The sequence below is a fragment of the Monopterus albus genome, unplaced genomic scaffold, assembly GCF_001952655.1.
Source record: "Monopterus albus unplaced genomic scaffold, M_albus_1.0 scaffold49.1, whole genome shotgun sequence".
In the NCBI taxonomy this organism is placed as follows: domain Eukaryota; kingdom Metazoa; phylum Chordata; class Actinopteri; order Synbranchiformes; family Synbranchidae; genus Monopterus; species Monopterus albus.
Genome location: NW_018127929.1, coordinates 969911 through 991327, shown reverse-complemented (window position 1 = coordinate 991327; position 21417 = coordinate 969911). Strand labels below are relative to the sequence as shown.

The following is a 21417-nucleotide window of genomic DNA, read 5'->3' as shown; positions in this document are numbered from 1 at the left end:
AGCTGATTTGAGCCGGTTTGGCTTGCTACGTGCTCTTCAGGAAGTCTTCCAAGAATTTAGACAATGAACAGTAAACATGGCATGTTCCTTAGAACAATTCCACATTAGATCTGAGGGATCACATGGCTCTTTTTTTTTTTTTTCTCAGAACCGACTGCCCTCACAGCAGAGCACATTGCACACAACTGTAGAGGCTACATTTCATGCTCCTTGTATATGTACTGTACTTAACACTTGACAAGGAGCTGTCACAAACTGACAAATGTGCAGAATCTCTCTCTCTCTTTCTCTGTGTCTCTCTCTCTCTCTCTCCGTCAGGCTCTCTCTCTCTCTCTCGCTCTGTCTCAGAGATTTCTGGTAAGTGACATGTTTGGCTGTTGGCATAATGCCTAGCAAGATCACATGGCATGAATGTCGTGCCTTCAGGATGTGGGTGTGTGTGTGTGTGTGTGTGTATGATTGTGCATTTGTGCTTGAGTAGAAAAAAAGAAAAAGGGAGCATGTGCACATTTGATTGTTCCAAGTATTTTCAGCATGAATAGGAGCACGTAGCTGTAGCAGGGAATTACAGAGTGCTGAGAAATATGACAAGGATGTATTTCTGATATAGTTGTGGGATCACATTCTCAGACAAGATGGAAAATTAAATTATGCATTCAATGGTAATTCATAGTCAAAGCTGTTTTGTTTCATTTTATGGCATTTGTGGCATCAGTATATAAAAAAAAAACTCATAAAAGTCATGTTCCCTTTTCAAGAGCTTATTTCATAAGTTAAAGTTAATGTAAAACGGTATCCAAGTTGTTCATACATACATAATCATCCTTAGGATTACCCGGTGCCTGATTTCCAAGTCCGGGAAATATCAGTTGAACCCCCTTTTTATGTTTAATTTACAGATCTGTTAGGGTTTACAACCATAAGGTCAATGGCATTCACCTGAATTTCGCTCGGGGGGGGGAAATGTGTGGGCTTAAATGAACTTTTAACTCCCCCTGTCTTTGCAACGGCTTCATCGTAACTGAAGACTGTGCCCTGAATAGGCTTAGAACAATCTTCTCAAATCAGTTTCAGTGACGGGACATTAGACTTACTGTGAAAGTCAAACCTATAATTCAAGAGATGACGCACAAAACACTCTCTCACACACACACACACACATACAGTAAACCCCACAGAATCCTGACGAGACAAAACACACTCACAAACACAGACATGCAGAGAGAGAGAGCAAAAGCACTGTGGATGGCATTTATCCTTGCAGCCCACCTCAATTTTCCGTGCTCTTTTTTGCTGTTTGCTGTACATAATTCAATTGCTGCAAACTTCAAGACTCCAGTAAACAAAGCTTACTAGTTACTGCATAATGTAATAAGTGAGGAGAAGCATGCAGAAGGAGCATTTCTCTGTGGCAGTGCCCTGTCCTTATATGTTCTTCATGTACTAACAGCCTGACAGAATGCTGGTAGGGGCCAGTGGAAAAAGACAGGAATCTGAAGCAGGTAGTTTTCACTGCATCTCAACCCCCTTCTATTTGCACAGCTAACATGCATTAGAAATTACTGCCAAATCACAGCATTACCTACCTGATGCTTTAATGACAGTTGTATTGCCTGCAGAAGGTTAAAGTCACTTTGACATGATATTTTATCCTGACCTGTTTTTTGTTTGTAATGTGTTTTACCGCTAGAAGTCTAATTTGTCCTGTGGTTATTCTGATGGCAACAGTTTGTTTTATAATTCCTTGACATCGCTCTTGATAATCCCATGTTTTTCTACATATCAAAGGAATAGTTTTTTGGGGAGAATAGTTTACATTCTTGTCACAACTTAGATGAGAAGATTGATACTATTCTTGTGCCTGCATCCGTTATAAAGGTTGGGGCAACAGATACTGTACTTTACACACAATACTGGGGCGAAACAGCTAGCCTGGCTCTGTTCAAATATAAAAAAATAATAATAATAAAATCCACCTACCAGCACCTATTAATATGTTATATCTTTGTTGCTTCATCCATACAAAAACACTGGTTACCAGTGTTATGCTGAGATCTGTTCCCCTGTCGAGATGCGTTTGCCCTCACCTGAACCCTAACCTTATCCCAACCATAACCACAGAGGAGGTGCTAGAAACAGTTTTAACACAACTCAATAGGGGAACAGATTTTGACACGAGACCAGCACCCTCATGATGACGGACAAGAAATTAGGAAATCACCCAGCCAAAAAATAGCCCTGCACATGACCGCCATAAAACTACAACTCTTGTAATTGTGCTTTGGATTTGGTGTAATATGGAATCAACTAATTAAAGATTGAGTTTTAGAGCTGCTCGCAGGTGATTTCACCCCCCCACTTTGGGCAGTGCCAGGCTAGCTGTTTCCTGTCTTTATACTGAACTAAGGGAAGCTAACTTGCTGCAGCTTTTATAACACAAATATGAGTGGTATTAATTTTCTCTTCCAATCATCAGCAAGAATGTAAGTTTCCCAAAATGTCAAACAGTTTTGGCTTTAACACATATATTTTCATTGACAAAAAGCCCCTCTGTAGCTAAATGAAAAATGGTATAGGCCACATTGCTCCATATTGTCAGTCCGTCAGCAGTATTGGAGTATACTGTATAGTCTGCTCTCAATTCAAAGTGACCTGACAGAGTCAGAGTAAATAAAAAGATCCCAATGTTGATTTATGTTCTTTTCTCCAGGATGCATATTATATCATAATCCCTTTATACAAGATCATACAACAGCAAGCGTTTAGGTCACGTTGGAGAGGATTACATCTAATCTTTTCCTGGGAAAATTATAGAAATGTGTATTGTAAGCGTTTTTTAATTATACGTGTGAGTGTGTGTAAGAGATCGTTTTGTGGAACTCCCACAGCTTTTAGCAATCATTATTTACCCATCCCCAACTAACCCACATCTATACATACAAATAATTGTGAAATTTCTCTGCTGTGAGGGTGCTATCTATTTCCATGTTGTTTACTCAGTTCTGACTTGAGACCGAGATAAACAAGCTCTGATCCACATAAGCTAGAGTCCTATTCAATGTTTTACCAGTGTGATGAGGTTATCCAAGGTGACATGCTATTTGAGCACATGTATGCTGGCTTATGCTGACAGGAAGATTCTTAGGCCACAGTAAAGTGTATGCATGTGGGTAGGAGTCTGTGGTGGTGGTGGGGGGTGGGGTGGGGGGTACTCAAAATAAAAGTGTGTTATTTCATTTACATTTGATCAAACTATTATATATTTTTATATACCTACTCTGTTCATGATATCAAACAGCAAAGTATTCTGTCTGCTCTGTCTGAAAAATGTACAGGGGGCACTGCTATCTCTGTGTCATTTTCTGTGTGTGTGCTTGTCTGTGCCTGTCTGTATAGAGTGGGGTACTGATGCTGAAAGATGTGTCCTCATTTCTGCAGTGTGTTGGGTTCCTCTGGGTGGCCATGTCGGGCTGCTCTGATGTCACGCATATGTCACGGTAGAACATTCAGCTCAGAAACAATAGCGCAGGGTGATCTAAATAGCGTGTTTATTCTCTCTGTATCTCCCCCTCGCTTTCCTTCTGTGTCACTTTCCTCTTGTCACTCACTTTTGTCACTGTCAGTTGTATATGCACTGGAAACCCCCCCCCCCGGTGCAATTGAGGGGGAATTATTTGATAGTGCAGTGGTTCCATCAAAGCACAACCTCATTTCATGTGCTTCTTTTTTTTTTACTGACATTTACTGCAGCTGTTACCTGGCATTTTAATTGTTCTAGGATGTCACTCTAATAACATAATATGCCTCATGTTTTCAACATATTCATACCTGTAGACCTTTTCACTGAAATTGCTTGGCAACGTATTTCCAATGAGTAAAAACCTACTTTTACACTTTTACTTTTACCTAGACTTGATATAACACTGCAAAAAGAAATAAACATGGACCTGTTTAGTCACACTCATATTTAAAGTCCTGAAATGGTTAAATAGAGTTAAATAAGGACCTTGGCAGAAGGTAATAAAATGGTGTTTAAACTCCAGCCGTTTTTCCAAGAAGTGTATTCTTCAGTGTCTATCAGAAAAGCCTTCCAAATCTCTTTAGTCTAATGGATGGAGCTGTGCCTCAGCAACTTCAAACAGAATAATTTGGTACCAGCCCTTGACATAATGTTACCTTTTAATTTTCTGGTATTTTGCCTGGTACCAAGTTTATTCTTTAAAAGGAACAAGCCTACAATTTAATGTTACACTTCATTTATTTATTTTTTTTACTCTTACTGTTTTTCATAATGTTAATTGCACAAACAGTGACTGAAACTGCATTACAAACAAATGCATTTGTGTCTGTTAACAGCTTGAAACTCCCCCACCAGAAATCAAGCTGTCTGAGGTTTAAATGCCTGGGAATCCCCCGCCAGTCAGTGCAACCGCCAGAGCTCCTTGGATGAGTGTAAAACGGCAAATCCAGCTAGCCTTGAATTCCAGATAGCATTTTACCTGTCTGACTAATAAACTTCATAGAAAAAGAACATGATGCTGTTATGAAGACCAAAATATGCACCAACCACATGTGAAGACAAAAGGCTGCAACAGTTGGAAAAGAAGATGAAGAATTTCACCCTGAAATTTAATAGGTTTCTTATTTAGTATCACCTTTAAATATACCTTTTTGATTACTACGAGTGCTAATGAGAAATGTTTTTACGAGTTTGGTCGTCACTTTGTATTTATCATTCACGTGCACTGTGATGAACGTACATGCAGACAAAGGCAGTGAAGAAGGAGGTAGTAAGCTAGCAGGCAAACAATCTAAGGGTTGAAATATTAAATAATTCAGTCTATTAAACAGATCAACATTAAATACATAAAGTATGTAGATATAAATGAACCCAAAAATCAGACCTGCACATTCTCTCACCACTCTACTGATGTACTTTCATTTCACGCTAGTCTAACGTATCTACTGTCTCATGCACAGTGAAAATCACATCACGTTTGGAACAACTGCACAGGGTGTGTCACCACTGACACACACCCACACACACATACACACATACACACTGACCCGCTATGAAGTCTAAACTAATTGCGCTTCTTGTGTGACAGTGACACTCAGTAGGCCACCTCATGGCCCTTGCTGTGCCCACATGAAGGTCAATTTGAAGCGGATATTAGTGAACTTTCAGGCCTATGTGCTTGTGAATCAAAATGCAAGCACGTGCACAAATTCAGTGTGTTTTTTGCATTCTTGAGTATCAGATGTCTTGTGGCCTGAAGTGCTAGCACAGCAGTGGCGCACATGCTTTGTGATTGTACTTGCAAGAATAAATTATCAAGGTGTTCTAAAGGCAGGCATCAACGACAGCCACTTAGCTCCTTTTTGAACCAGTAAACTCTGCTATAGCACAATCACAGTTTTGAAATGGGGGAGCACATTTGAGATGCTACATAAACGTCTTGTGAGAGTAAATCTGTGTCCCTGTCACAAGGAGTATAACACTCCTACTGTGATGTCGAGAGCAAATGATATTTGTTTTAAGTAGATTATACTTTTTTGGTACTGTATGCTGCCGTACCGTACAGCTGACGGTTTACCATGAAGAGATGTTTTCTGCTTTTTGATTAATAAAGCTTTTGCCAATTTTTTAATGATATACCTAAAACTGAGTCAAGAACACCACCCTTGTAATAAATCCTACCCTCATGAAGGTGGGATAAGGGAAAAACTGCATTACACTGTCTCTTATTTCTGGACAATAATGTTGAAATTAAAAAGCAGTTAAAGATGCCATGCATGCAGTTTTTAACACCGTCGTCAGTCTGCTCTTCAGCGACCATTTTTTCCTCCACAAAATCAACAAACAGGCAAGGGTGGAAAAAAGTCTGCCGAGCTTATCAAATTGATACCTTGCTTGCAGAAGATCTGCCAACATGACACCAGGGCCCTTGGGCACGTGGAAAATATACAGCGATGCAGTATATTTTGGACACCCACCGGTCACATGACTGCTGCATTCCAGTGCCAGTGTAAAGGATTTATTCCTTAGAAACTGTCCCTAAAAACTAAATATCGCATGGCAGTCATGGTGCAGTACTGTATCATTGTGTACACACACACACATGCTGCTGCTGCTTTCACACACATTCATTCTACTGATGCCTCCTGAATCATTTCTCATGTTACTGCACTCTCTCTTCCCTCCTTTTCTTCCTGTGCTGCTTACGTAGCTTCCTTGTAAGTTGGAAATTGCGGAATTTTGGTCTTGAGTCAGTGTTGGTTCAAAATATCTCCCTTTTGCAAGTGTCCTGAGCCTACGTTTTCTTGCCGCTCTAATGTCACAATGAAGTGTTGCTATAAAATGGAAGGATTTTCAGGCTCCCTTGGTTCTGCAATATGAGCTTAGTATTACTAAGAAATGGAACTGTCTTTGTCCTTTAACACTTTTCCACAGATGTTCTTATGCCATACTGTATTCACTTCCCCTTTTCTGTCACATCGCAGGATTTTCTTTTTCAGAAATGTTAGTCTGGGAAACCTGTTCGGTGATACTGACATTTTGGAGTCATTAATGTGGAGGTGGAATCTCTTTTGATTAGAACAAAGTGTCATTTTGCTGATATCACTTGGCTCCGAGAAACAGTCACCAAATGCAAATGTTTGAAATGAAATCACACCATATACAATGTCATCTCATCAAATTTTCATTTTGAATACGATAAGTATATAGTCAAGACTGTTTAGCCTATTAGTATTCTAATTTTGTTTTTCAACATCATTTTCTTTTTCAGCTTCTTTGCATTTTTTGTCATCTTGGCTCTTACAGTTTCTCTCCTCACCCAAAACTCCTTTTGAGCTTCACCTTTCTCTATCACCCCACCTCATTTCCCTCACTCACTCTGTTTCTCCTGTGACTGTACTTTGTCGACTTCTCTCTTGTTCTTTTCTATTTGTATCTTTCACACTCTCTTCCCTCTCTCTTTCTCTTTTTATTGGTCTATGTCGTCTCTTCCACTCCTCCCCCTTGCCTCTCTCAATTTAGTTTCAAATCTCAATTGAATTTCTATGTCTGTTTCTTCAACTCTCAACTATATGTCCACAAGTCATCGTGTATGTTCAAGGGTATGTGGGTTTATGTTTGTGTGCATGGGTGTATGCAGCTGTCCCAGAATCCTAGTCAGTGGAGCTAGGTGCGATGTAGTAGCTGCTGCTACTGACTGTTTGTTTACCTCCCACAGCCACTTGGACTCCATTAGCACTGCCTTTGCCTCAGGAGCATCACTCACTCGCAGTCACACACATACTGCACATGCTCTTCCTCTGTCTGGTTTTTCTCACCCACATCATCGTGAATGCAAGCTAAACTGACAGACAGCTCATTGTTACAGGAGTTTTCTGTCACAACTTTGTTTTACAAAGTCCCCAAGCCCTGTGAAATATAGAAACTGTAGGTGCAATAAGAGGTGGTAGTTTTTATCTTTCCCCACAGAACCGTTTCACATTAATGACATATAGGTTGTGTATCATGTATGTATGTATGTATGTATGTATATGTTAGTGTTAATAGCAGTGTCCCTGTACCATAGACAGCTACACATAGAAAAAAAGGGCAAATGGATATTATCATTCATTTTGCCCATATAACAACTGAGCTGTTGACGGTTTGATTTTAGGGAAAATAAACCGTGACCATTAATTACACTAGCAGCAGCAGGCAATTTAGCATTTTATAGAACTGGGCAACAAATCAAATGTATCACATTACTGAAATTTTGAATCTTGTACCAATCCAAGTTTAATTAAACAGTAGTATTCAGTAACTGAACTTTCTTAAGTTGCATGTAATTTAATTTTGAATAACCACAACCATCAAATGTATAAAATATGGATGCGATGACTCCCAGAAGCCACTGTGATGTGATCGCCCCCTGGTGGCATAGTTACAGTATAGGTCATAAATCCTGCCTCCTCTATGTTACCAGCTGGGACAATGGCCAAAATAAAACTCAAAGTACAAATTGGATAAATTTTTCCCAGAGGTTACTCCTGTGGATTTTGGTAGATATCGCACTGGATATCATAATGTGTGTACAAGCGGTCATAATTCTGGTAAGTTTGTTTTTAAGAAGTTGTTTGATGATTTAAAAAGAGGTTTATTTCAGTTCATTTGACAGCTTTGATTGGTGGTCCGATGCTGACTCTCCACTTCTGGTTACTGCTGCAGCGGTTATATTCATAGTATTTTGGCTTCATTTATACATAGTAGAGGGAAGTGGTGACACTATGTCAGTCAGATGACCACAACCAACAGAGATATCACTGCTTCAGAATACTTCAAGCGTGAAATGGCTGGAAAACCAAAACAATGAGCTGAAAGACATTTTGAATCTTCTGGGAGCTGTAGAGTTTCATAGCAATGCTTTGTGGGTTTGTCATACTGAGTAACCTATTTCACACTATACATAGTCATTTGATGTATTATTATTACAAAAATATTGATCATAGCTGTTTCAAGTGACAGGCTAACAGGCCTGAACACTTCAGAGTTGTCATGGTAAGGTTACATATGGAGTTCAACATATCAGTTACAGTCCAGTCTAAAAGTTCTGAAAGTCAGTGTTCATACTTAATTAATCAGGACCAACTAATCAGAAGTGCGCTTCAGCAAGAATTTATCAGGCACTAATGTACTGTACTCAAAAAAAACTTAGTGTTGTTATCTTTAAGTGTGACAATTTATGATGAGATATTTTAGTTTGCATCATTCAGCCCATGTACGTGATTTAGATGACATTTTTTTATTGCCCCAGACAGCCTTGCACCATTAGTTAAACCTGAAATTTAGCCCTTGAGAGATACATTACTGGTGCATATTGAGTGAACAGAAGTGGAAAGATACCAGACAATGTTCAGCCCACAACAAATCATTTCATAGTTGTCTGTTTGTTACATAACTGCATGAATCATTGGGAGATTTTTTTTTTTTTTTTTTCCTAAGGAAGGATGATTTTAGTCCTGTCTGTGTGCAGACAACTTCACCCAGCAGGGTCTATACAAAGGGAATGATGCTGCATTATAAGCAGTGATAAGCAGCCTTGCTCTCTCTCTCTCTCTCTTGCTCTCTTTCTCTTTCTCTCCCGACATCCCATAATGATACTCAGACAGACTCAGACACCCGCTCGGTCCCGATTGGTAGAACTGTTGCCAGGGAGCGTTGCCGTCTCAACGTGGATAGAATCTGTTGTCTGGTACACTTTAGACATGAGAATAACTGCAGGATCTGAATATTTATAACAAGGAAACTGTTCATATTGAGATTGTATAGAGGCAACATAAGCAAGAGGAGAGGTGTGTGTTCCTATTTCGCCCACTTCAAAAATTTCTTTCCGTTTGCTTTTTCATGTATGAGATATTAATTAATGTTGGTACTTTTCTATGCGTTTGTCTCCTCAATATATATTTATAGCATAGTTAAGTTTTTGTTATCTGCATTGTGTAACACCAACTTTACTTCAAGAATGAACTTATTTGAGCTATTCCACAAAGTACTAAATGCCATATAAATGAATCCTAATGGTGTACGACTTTGATGGTATTATGTCTGAATGTTACTCTGTTGGTGTTTTATAAGCAGCTACTGTAGAATTAGTAATTAAAATCTGTATGTATGTGTGTTTGTGTGTGTGCACACACATGCGTGTGTGTGTGTGTGTGTGCCATCTGGCGAGTCATCTCATTTCTTCATATTATTCAAATATGCCTGGACCTGCTGCTACAGTTAATAACACTTTGCGTAGGTATGAATCCTTGATTAAAATGGATGTTACACATTTCAACAAAGCAGACAACAGCAATCAGAACAGTATTCGAATTTCACAACTTGGTTCACAAACTATGCTGACACACACACACACACACACATATCTGATATAGAGTGCCAAAAGTCACAGCCAGGTATATAATGATGATTATAAAAACACGCCTTGGTATCCAAGAAACTTTGACATGGAAATGCAAACACACACTACGAAGGAAATGAGGACACACACACACACACACACACACAAATATATAATCTGTCATTAGGCGAACAAGTTGAGACCGTGTTCATGGTTTATATTTTTTTACCAGAGATGTGCAAAGTCTGGATTTAATATAGGCAGGAGGGGGTTGCAATTTGCATGCACATGTTTGCGTGTGTACTTTTACATGTGTAGGTATGTGCACTGTGCCTGTGCACTTATCCTTATAATATACATGTATATGCATCCTTGTTTATTTGTGCATACAGTGCATTTACATGAACACAAAGTTGTGCGTCTGTGTGTATGTGCAGTGTGGCACACTGCTGTCCTGTCTCCCTGACTCAACATATTCTCCGTTCACTCTCCATAGCTCTTTCTCTCCCCCTCCCTCTTCATTTTTTCCTTCACTCTCCTCCTCGCCTCTCCCTCTCCCTCTCACTCTGCCCGGCTGGCACGTACATGCATGTCTGTAGACTCTGTACTGTGCTTGCTGCTGTGGCACGCGCCAACCTCACTGCAATGCAGCCCTGTGTGCATTAATTGGCAGAGAGACAGTGGGTACGTGGTATGCAGGACTGGAAGGAAAAAGGAAAGGGAGAGAAGAAAAGCAAGAGGCGATGTAAGGATGCAATAGTTACAATAACTGATGGCCGGACCGCTGGACAAGCAACGTGGCAGGTCCACAGAAGGACAGACAGACAAACAAATGTTTATTGCAAGAGGGTGCACAGGGAGATTACCTGACTGTGTGTCGGTGTGTGTGGGAAGGCACAGGGGAGCGCATATATGTGTTTGCATTAGTGGGTTCGTGTCTCCTACGTTTGACAGTGCCTTTTGTGTGTGCTCGCTCATGTGTCCCTATGCATGTCATGCAGATATCGCAATGCTGGGGCAAAGCTTTCTGAACTAGTCTGACTCACTGTATTCAGTGCTTTGTGATATCCTCCCTTTCATATTTCTGCTGTAACTGAAGAGTAAAAGTTTGCACAGTTTGGCACAACTTTCTCCACTTGAGGTTTCTTTGGCCAAAAAGAGAAGCACAGTTTGTCTGGAAGCTTTCTGGGGACATGCTCAGCATCAGTTTTTTTTTTTTTTTAGTTTTTTAAACTTTTGTTTTTCAGTTTAACAGATTGTATGTTGTATTGTGAGGGGAATAGATGGAATGAGGTCATTTATCAAATAGTTCACTGTCTTCGTGTCTCATCACCCGAAATGCAGCACAGAGGTCATAGAGCTTCCTCCACTGTGTTTGTAGGTTTTCACTTTGTCATACAAGAATTATACAACATTTATATGTGTGGATGTTCATACTGTAAAAAAACACTTACTCATATGTCACAGCAATTTTGCATTCATAACCTCCCACACATATCTTTCTGGAAGTTCTCCTTTCTGTTAGCTGTTGTCTTTTGTCTTCGTTTCTCTATAACAAGATGCCACATCTGGCTCCTGTCCTCTCTTATCCACATCAGGCAACATTTAAGGAGGCCTTACATGAACTGGTTAAAAAAGTAACAACAGAAAACAAAGAAATGTCGCCTGAATAGGCTGAGCCACTGAAGTGAAGGCGTAAATTAATCAATTTGATAAATCGAAATGGAAAATAGTCCTGCGTGAAGACAGTATTTCTCTCTGTGTGCGTGTAGGTGTTTGGCAGAGGGGGCCTTGCATGATTCAGAGAAAATACACAACACTTGCTCAAAAGTAAAACCTCTTTTTTAAAACTATTGTCTTCAAAAGACTGTAAAAAATAGGAAATACCTTGAAATGAAGTTGGTGTTTGTGGTGAACTGTTTACATTCTACAGTTTTTCTGTACCACAGTGTGACCGTTTCTCTCCGGGCTTGCATCAACCAGGCATTTCAGAAGTTTCACTACTCAGTCTCATTAATTAATTGTGGCTGTACGTGTTTTCATTTCTCTTTTATCTTAGTCATTCTCCACCTCTTTCTGTTAGACCATAGACCAGGCTTCTGTGTCCACAGGCAAGTGGCATAAGTTGCTTCAACCTAATTGTCTTTCTCTACTCGTACTGTCCTCAGATGACTTTCTCTCTGTCTCAACTCTCCCCTCCCTCCCTCCTGTGCTTCTCTCTAGCTCTGCCCAGTCTCTGTCTCCGTCTGTAACTGTAGCCTGTGTTTTTCTCTCCCTCCCACTCCCTGCGACGTATAGATACTGCATTGATCAGACACATGCGCACAGACACATGCACACACGCGCACACTGAGCCTCCCACTCCTTTCATCATTGATTCGCTCTGCTCTAGCTCTGCTCTGGCTTTCTCTCTCCCCATTCTCTTTCTACCTCTCTCTCTCGCTCTCTCGCTCTACAGCGGCACTTGTTGAATTCAACCCTTGGAGAGTAGAGAGAGAGAGAGGACAGAGAAATAGAAAGAGGTAATGACAGGGAGGCAGAGGGAGGCTTTGAGACAGCACTAGGACAGACTGAGCAGAAAGAATAGGGCTTTGGAGGATATAGAGATAGAAGATAGGCTGTGGAAGACGGACAGAGAAAAGTCAGTCAGACAGCGGAGAGAATTATATTTGAGACAGCCGGAATGACCCTGAGTCGACCAGACGGAGTAAATCAGAGCGCTCTCCTTCCATCTTTAACTACTCTGCTGTCCTGGTCCTGGCTGCTGCTGGTGTGTTTATGTGTGTCTTAACCAGAAGACTGGCTTACACAGGTCAGAACTGTCTGGGATAACAGTGAGTGCTTCTTTGGTGCATTTGTGCATGTGTGAGAGACTGTTAGCAAGGGAAAGTTGTCTGCTGGTTTCCCCAGGTGAGGGCTTCTGTGCCAGAGCACACAGTAATTTCCCTATGCAGCCTGTACTGTAGGCGTGTATGTTTATTTGTGCGCACTTTATGCAAGTATGCTAGAGTGCACGTCTGTCTATATGGAGTGCATGAAGTGGGAGTGAGAGAGGCGGTGACTTTTTCTTTTTTTCAGTTTGTATTCCTGGAAACTGTTCTGCAGCATTGCTCAATAATGAAACTAGTGCGTATATGTATGTGTGTGGGTTGGTGGGAAGAAAAAAAAACAATGAAAAGGTTCAGGAAAAGAGAAAGGGTGCTAATATGCCTCAAGACTGTTACGGACAAGGAGTAAAGGGAACTGTTAAAGTAGTTGTCAAATTGTATATTGCATTGTTTCGTTCTCCCAAAAAGTTCATGTATCGCTGTCATAGGCAGAGTCAGCAAAATCAAGGAGAATCTACAGCATGAAGAATTGACTGTATTCAGGAAAGTTGCTGCCAAAGTTGACAACAATATCTATAAAAGTCTGTGAGAGAATGAAGCATTAAGTGTAATGCATGGAAGGAGTCTAAGGTTCATGGAATTTAAGCCAAGTAAAACAACATAGCCTTAAGGTATTTCACAGTGTTCTCATGCACTGCATGTACAGCATTGTGTTTAGTTATTTTTCCCTTGTGGACTGACTTGACTCTTCTTTTCTCTCTCTTGCCTCTGCTCTCTCACCCACTACCGCCGCATATCCATCTTTCACACACCTCTCACTTCTCCCTCAACTGTTTTTCTCACTTCATCTCAACTCTGTTTTCATTCTTACTCTTTTGCATCCTTTAAGATCCTCTCAAATTTCCCTTCTCACCTCTCTGCATTCTTCTGGCATATTTTTTTCATCTGTAACTCTTTTTTTTTTTTTATTCACCGTGTTCCTCTTCTCCAACATGTTCTCTATACCTTCTTTTTTCTTTTTCTTTTTTTTATAGATGCCTCTCTCACTGGCAGAGTCTGCATTGAATGTTTGAAACTCCATCTTCCTCTTCCTCTGTGGCCAATATGTCCCAGCTGCTCCATGTGGAGATCCCAAACTTTGGAGCCACAGTTCTGGGCTCCCTTAATGAGCAGCGCCTGCTGGGACACTACTGCGATGTATCCATCTTGGTCAAAGGTTGGTTAGCAAATCTAGAGGTTATATTTCTTTCTTTTTTTTTTTAAATTTTGGTTGCAGAACACTTGAATTTTTTTTTAATCAATATCAAACTTCTTCTTATCTTGGCTGTGTCTGTCAACCAGGTCAGGCATTCAAAGCTCACCGGGCCGTTTTGGCTGCCAGCAGCCTCTACTTTCGTGACCTCTTCAGTAGCTCCACCAAGACCCAGTTTGAGTTGCCCTCCTCAGTCACACCTGCTTGCTTTGAACAGATCCTCACTTTCTGCTATACAGGGAAGCTAACAATGGCAGCTAGTGAACAGCTGGTGGTCATGTACACAGCTGGCTACCTCCAAATTCAGCATATAGTTGAAAGAGGCATGGACCTTATGTTCAAAGCAAACTCACCTCACTGTGACTCGCAAACAGCAGGGACCTCAGAGGAAACAGGATCTGAGCCACAGAGCCCTTGTAATAATGGCAACGGCTTGGCCGTGGCCACCCTTTTGGGAACCCCAGGGTGGTCTCCATCCCTTCTAATGCCACAGCGTAAAATTAAACTAGAAGGGGGTGACCCAACACCCCTGACAATACCCTCGACACAAAGCAAGATATCATCTTCAGAGCTGGGGAGTCGGCTGGCTGTTCTACACAACGGCAGGAGGGGCCCCCATCCCTGGTTTGCCTCCTTACCACCTTCAAGGGGCCAGTGGAGGTGGAACAGGAGGAGGAGCTGGAGCAGAAAGGTCCAGTCCTGGAGCATCCAGTCTGCCCACCACTGACAGTCCTACATCCTACCAGAACGAGGATGAGGAGTTTGAGGAAGAGCCTTATGATGGGATCACTGAGGATGCCTACAGTCATCTCTATGGCCGTTCAGCTAACCCCTACGGGAGTGAGTATTATGTTATATTGATTTATAAAATCTTTGTCAAGTGGTGCAGTGTTTAGGAGTGTTTTAAACCAATGCCATATTACTCATCACTGAAGCTTTACTCTGAAATACTTTTTGTCATTGAAAAAGTTTCAAAATGTTCTTAGGTATAGTCAAAAACTATAACATTACAAAATCTTACATTCCCCTACAATAACGTTTATAGTATTTCCTTCTTAACTTCAGTAAATAGCTAAAAAAAAAAACACTGGTCAAATGAGAAAATGTTAAGACAATCTTAATGGCAATCCTGCTTCCCTTTATCTTTCTAGTCATGTAAGATCTGACTACATGCACTATTTTCTCAGTTGCCCTTGACTTAGATTAAGGAAATTCATTTGATATCAGACTAATCTAAAATATATCCATAAAAATATTGGAGTTTGGAACATAGTTGTTCCTAAAACAAAAAGTAACTCTTGATGCACATTCTTTTCATGCTTTTCATCCAAGTTACATTATTTAATCTTTCATAAATCATGTATTCTTTGCATCTTGAAAAACGGGATGTTGTGCCTCCAGTATGTGTGTGGGTTCTCTCAGCTTTATAGTTATGTGATTGTGCATCGTGACACACTCCTTATCACAGCTACAGCTGGTCTGTACTGCTTTTTGTTTTTTTTGTTACCACACCTTCACACTGGTGCACATTTGTCTACACATGCAGGCATAGGTGCTGCATTCCTATGTTTGCTTTCACATCACATGTAAATTCACAAATCAAACACCAATGGATAGTCACAAACTCAGACTCACTTGTGGACACACACACATAAGTTCCATCATTGTTAGCATCCTGTAGCTCAAAGGCATCACACAAGTTTGTCAAATTCTAGAGTTTCAGATATTTATGAACTCCCCTCTGTCACCCCAGGGTGACACTGTGGGATATTTGAGAACCATTCACATCTCATTTATGTGTGTGTGTATACGCACAGGCAAATGCATTAATCCACACTTTTCTGTGTACATTATGTGCACTTGTATGACAATGAATGCATTAATTTCTATTGTTCTCTATGTGTGTGTCTGTGTATGCGTGTGTGCTTGTTTGTGCACGTGCATGTACAAACACTAATGGGGAAACAATTTGTGAATACAGTAAGGACCGAACATCCCACATTGGATCTGTCCCCCTCCTAAACTCAAGTTGCTCATGCAGCATCATGACTTGTCAGGGATTCATCTGCAGTACCCTAAAACATTTATGAAGCACAACAAATTTGTATGAGGTTACACCAAGCTGCTTTACTAATTCAATTTTGGAGCCTTTATTTAAGTAGGGAACACAGATGGTGTGGGGGATGGTATAAGTTTGTTTTGTAGTTTATAGATGATAAATGAATGTATGCATACACATTTGTCTGTTCTTTTTTTGCTGTGTAACACAAAACTTTCTGCTCTTACTTGGTTTCATCAGTCCAGGACAAGCCAGAGATGGCGACGGTGCCCTTGGCCTTGGAGAACCGCAACTGTGTGCTGATCCGCAGAGACCTGGTGGCGCTGCCTGCAAGCCTCATCAGCCAGATAGGCTACCGCTGCCACCCTAAACTCTACACTGAGGGAGACCCTGGGGAGAAGCTGGAACTGGTAGCTGGTAGGCATACAAACATGTGCATCTACTTGCACAAATGTGTTCACTCTCATTGTAGCACGTGAGTTTGGATAGTATTCGTGATCGTACACTTTATCCACACTTAGGTCATTTAAACTGAAAAATTTAATTAGACAAAATACAACACTGTAACCTCTTACATATCCCTTTTTATTCAAGTGATGCACGAATTCAATGTACATTTGACTTGTATGATGGTGGTATCAGTAGTTAATCTAAGTACATCACCATTCACAGTCACAGAGTCTACATTAGAGCTAAACCATATAATTAAAACATTTTGTTTAAACTATGTTTAGGCAACAAAATATTAAGTTACATTCTTATCCCTAATTAAAAGCCTGTTCACCAGCATCTTACCCACATTCAACCCAGGGCAGGAGGAGGGTCATGAAGCCAGGTTGGGTGATATGCTTTTAATCATTAAGATCGACCACCATAGTGTGTCCAGGTCACAGTGCCAGTACAAAAGGGATTAAATAAATCTCCAGCATTTCTCTGTGGAGCCTGATGACTGTGAAAGGATGACCATCTCAGCTATAGTCCTCAATCAGGCCTTTATGTTAGAGTAACTAAACAGGGGTCCTTCTTGAATAAAGAGCATATGACAGCCTGCCAGCAGTTTGCTAAATGGCCCTTAAGGGGCTCTGAGAGCAGGAAGAAAAGGATTATTTTTTGGTATTATGAGACAAAAATGAATCCTTTGGTCCGAGTGCACGTATTGCTCTTGGCAGTCAGACCTGAGACTTTCAAAGAGATCAGGTGTCACTTAACATGCGGCTAGTATAATCCCTACAGTGGAGCATTGTTCAATCAATTTAATATGACAAAAGATTGGAGTCTGAGTACATAACAGTGCACTTTATAAACAGAAACAGCCAAGGAAAGATATGTGCATGTGCAAGTTGTGGTCAGTAACCAAATGTACAGGAATAAGAGCTCATAGAGTTACCATGTGATCAGATTCTATCATATTGTGAAATAAATGATTTAAAAACACAATGGGACACAATGAAAATGTGTAATTCTGTTCTCTAGTCTGTATGTAAGATCCAGAATACAATGCATGAATGTGAAAAAATGTGAAAACGATGGTGTTAAAAAGCGAGCAAAGCCAAGTCATTTATTAGTGTGATGTTTTTATGGCCTCCAACTTTGATTCCTTGCCCAGTTTTTCATTCCACTTTGGACAGCTGAAGCTTTGTTTAACTCCACTAAAGATCTCCTTGAACATGGTTCTCAAATGTAGCAAAGGACTAAAAGAAGAACTGGTAACTGGGAGGAAGAATAAAGCCTTAAAATCTTGACAAAGAAATGGGTTGTAATATGAGCTGTTTTCTCAACAAATCCTCTCGTTTCTCATTACACAGGTACACAGGTGTTCATGACTCGAGGTCAGCTGATGAATTGTCATTTATGTGCTGGTATCAAACACAAAGTGTTGCTCCGCCGTCTGCTGGCCACATTCTTTGATAGGTGAGTATAAAGACATGAACAGAAATGTGAATTAATCTTTAAGGACCTGCTGTACGATGTGAGTTCTCTGTATGACTCCAGCACTACCAGTTTTCACAAACTGACTTTCACACTCCATCTGTGGCCATGTTGTGCAATGCGGTTAGTTGTGTGTATTCCCATGTTAATTGTACTTTATGTGCCTGTTGCTGACTCTGCCCCCTGGTGTTGACTCTGTATCCTTGCAGAAACACTTTAGCCAATAGCTGTGGGACAGGTATCCGTTCTTCTACTAGTGACCCCAGTAGGAAACCCCTGGACAGCAGGGTCCTCAACGCTGTCAAACGTAGGTTTACTGTCCAAATCATTCCAAATCATCATGTGGAAGAATTTGCATAGAGCATAATTAGTCTACATGGACTTTGCTCTTTTCTCTCATTTACAGTCTACTGTCAAAATTTCAACCCTAACTTCAAGGAGAGTGAAATGAATGTGATTGCTGCTGACATGTGCACAAATGCCAGGCGTGTCCGGAAGCGATGGCTGCCCAAGATCAAGTCCATGCTGCCTGATGGCATGGAGGTGTACCGTGCAGGAATGGGCATGGGTGCTACTGTGGGCCTTGGCCTGGCACTGGGTGCCTCACAGCCAGGGGTATCCCTCCCCTTTGAGCCTGACTTCAAAGCCCTAGAGCAAAGGTTGTATCCAGAACGCAAGGACCCTCTCAGGACTCACGCGCCACTGGCCGAGGGCAGCCCCGGGTCTGTGGCTGGAGCAGAGGCTGAAGGTGAAGGTGAAGGGGTCACCCAGGAGGAACAGGAGGAAGATGATGACGAAGCTGGGTTAGAAGGTGTCAGCGGATCACTGGGGGTGCCAGCTCTGATCCCAGGAGCTGAGCCAGGCAACTGTGGTGACACACCGCCTGAGCAAGAAATGGAAAGTTTTGGACAAGGCCTGACGGTGAATGGGCAGTGAATGTCCTTGTGGGCTGCCTCACACATTGTGAAATCTGTTTAACATAGCATTTTCTTTGGCTTGCTCTCTTACTCTAACATCTCGTCCACCACTCTTTCTTCTTCTCTTCTCTGTGCTTCCTCAACAAGAATTATTCAGCCACCTCGTCAACATTACTATACAGGAATTTGTCACACATGCATGCACATGTATGCTTGTGTACACACATACTTACTGATAGTGGAAGTAGACACAGGCATGGCATTACCCCACTGAGAAAATGTATTATCTCTGCTCCTCCCTTTTCATCATATATTCAGTATTTACTCAGAATTTCGGCACCCGCAGCAATATTACAAAGGCCTTATAGCAGAAAAATAGCTGTAATAATCGTTTCAGTGCAACATAAAAGCAACAGTTGCTTTTCTGGCAGTTTATGGAGTGTGATATAATGGTCTGTAAAATTATAATATTTTCTTGGAATGCTGCATCTAAAAAGAATCCCTGTAACCTTGGGAAAAACTGTCAGAAAAACAAAACTCACTATAAAGGCTGAGTATTTTTCTGTGTTTGACCACGTTACATCATATTGTTGTATGATAAGTATGTGGCAATATATATATATATATATATCAAAGATTGTTTTATAATTAAAGATCAAGTACTGTAATAATACCATTAAACAGAACAAGTTTATTTTATATTACTGTAAATCAGCATGATAAATAAAGATGATGAAAGATTTTTCTGTGAAAGCTAAAGACGTTTTCAAAATCTAGCAAAGAATCTATCACATGGAGTTGTTTTTCATGCACATTTGGCCATGACATACTTGATTAGATTATCAATGTGATGCCTGTGTCTGCTCCAGACCGCCCTTCCCAGCCACACACACACACACACACAAGTTCGAACGTATCCCACCTCGTGATACTAGCCTTTAATATTGCACCAATGCATTAAAATACATTGTCCAAAAAATGTAAGTGCTTTTTAACTTTGACATATAATTCTGTTTTGAAGATGTAGAGAGAGACATAAACAAGAACATGCACTAAAATCTAAGCTTGCATGCATGCATACAGACAATGGAAAGAGAGAATTATTGAAAACAACAAACTCGCAAACCTGCATCTAAATAAGAAAACAGCTACTGTTGCCGTGATATATGCCATTAATATGCAAAATAACTTTCTTTCTGGGGTCAGACCTCAGTCTGACACATGTAAGAACTGACTTGGGTCTCACCCAAGATTGACTGCATTGTTGACAGTATTGTTTGGAATTTCCTTTTTTTTTTAACTGCAGAGTGTGCTGTCACCACGGGTACAGAAAACTGACTGTATGGAGTAGTAAGAAGAAGTTCACTACAGTGAGTGGTAGAGGAAAATATAAAATATGCCACATAGGCTACATAGTCCTGCTCTGCTTCCATCCTTTTTTTCCCCTGGGGTATTGGGGGTAAATTATTAAATACATTTTAAAAGAGCTATTTCTGGCGGCTTATTGCACTTGCACTGAAAAAAGGTTAAAGAGTGGGAAAACAAGGAGTCTGGCAAAATGTGACTGTATTAAAAACTGAAAAATTCCTCCACATCACCCTGAATATTTATTTGAGTCGGGTATGGTGGATTTTCAAAGAAACAAGTGGTTTTTCTGATAATGTCAAACAGTGATTTAAAGCTGCATTTGTCATTTTCTTTTTTAATATCTGCTTTCTGCCAAGTGTACGGACAAAGTCCAAACAGCCCCTTCTTGTTGTTTTGGTGTATTGATTTAAAAGGTTACACTGTTTTATGTTTTTCTGGAGTTGAGTTTGTTGGGGAGGCGTGGGGGGGTGGTTGAACCCTAAAAGTTATTTTATGACACTGCCACTTTTGGAAACTTATCTATTTATGTGGTCATTGAAAAATAAAATTAATCAGATTAAACCCACTGACAACTAAGCAAAAAAAAAAAAAAAAAGTTTAAATATGCCCCTGATATTTTTGATGTCTGCTTATGCCTCAGTGCTGTAACACCTCAGCTGTTGAGCCAGGTTATTCTTTGTCTATGTTCTACATATCTTGTTTTGGGTTCTTTGGGGGAAGCTTTAAAATGACCCTGCACAAGAAACACAGGGTTATAATTGCACTAGGTAATAATAATGACGTTTTTTGTTTGTTTTTTTTTTTTTTTTTTTTTTTTTTTTTTTTTTTGGAAGAAGGCTGTGATTGAATAGATGAGATGATGGATGAATGTAAACTGTAGCACTGCTTTGGTATGGGCTCCAAGCCTTGGTTGAACATGATAACTTTTTAGTGATTTGTAAACTGATGTGAACAGGTCTTCCAGTGTGGTGAACACCAAGGAGCATTTCCCTAGTATACAACCAAGTAACGCTGAAGTACAGGTTTTTACTACTTTATTGTTTATACTATATTTATCCCAACAGTCATGTATGTCTCTAATGTTGAAATGACACAAAGTGTTCACAAAACTGAGTGAGCCTTAAAATTTATGTATGGTTATACTTTAAGATTTAGTGAATTATTT

The 21417-nt window shown here is 40.4% G+C and overlaps 1 protein-coding gene across 1 annotated transcript in view; it reads left to right on the top strand.

Moving 5' to 3' along the window:
- The window catches only part of nacc2 (NACC family member 2), a 25278-nt gene extending 4680 nt beyond the window's left edge, over positions 1-20598 (top strand). Inside the window, 7 exon segments of the mRNA XM_020600912.1 lie at positions 13762-13943; positions 14069-14564; positions 14566-14819; positions 16279-16455; positions 17844-17949; positions 18177-18274; positions 18374-20598. Coding sequence (XP_020456568.1) covers positions 13793-13943; positions 14069-14564; positions 14566-14819; positions 16279-16455; positions 17844-17949; positions 18177-18274; positions 18374-18903 — 1812 coding nt within the window. The 5' untranslated portion in view covers positions 13762-13792 and the 3' untranslated portion in view covers positions 18904-20598.
- The last annotated feature ends 819 nt before the right edge of the window (positions 20599-21417 follow it).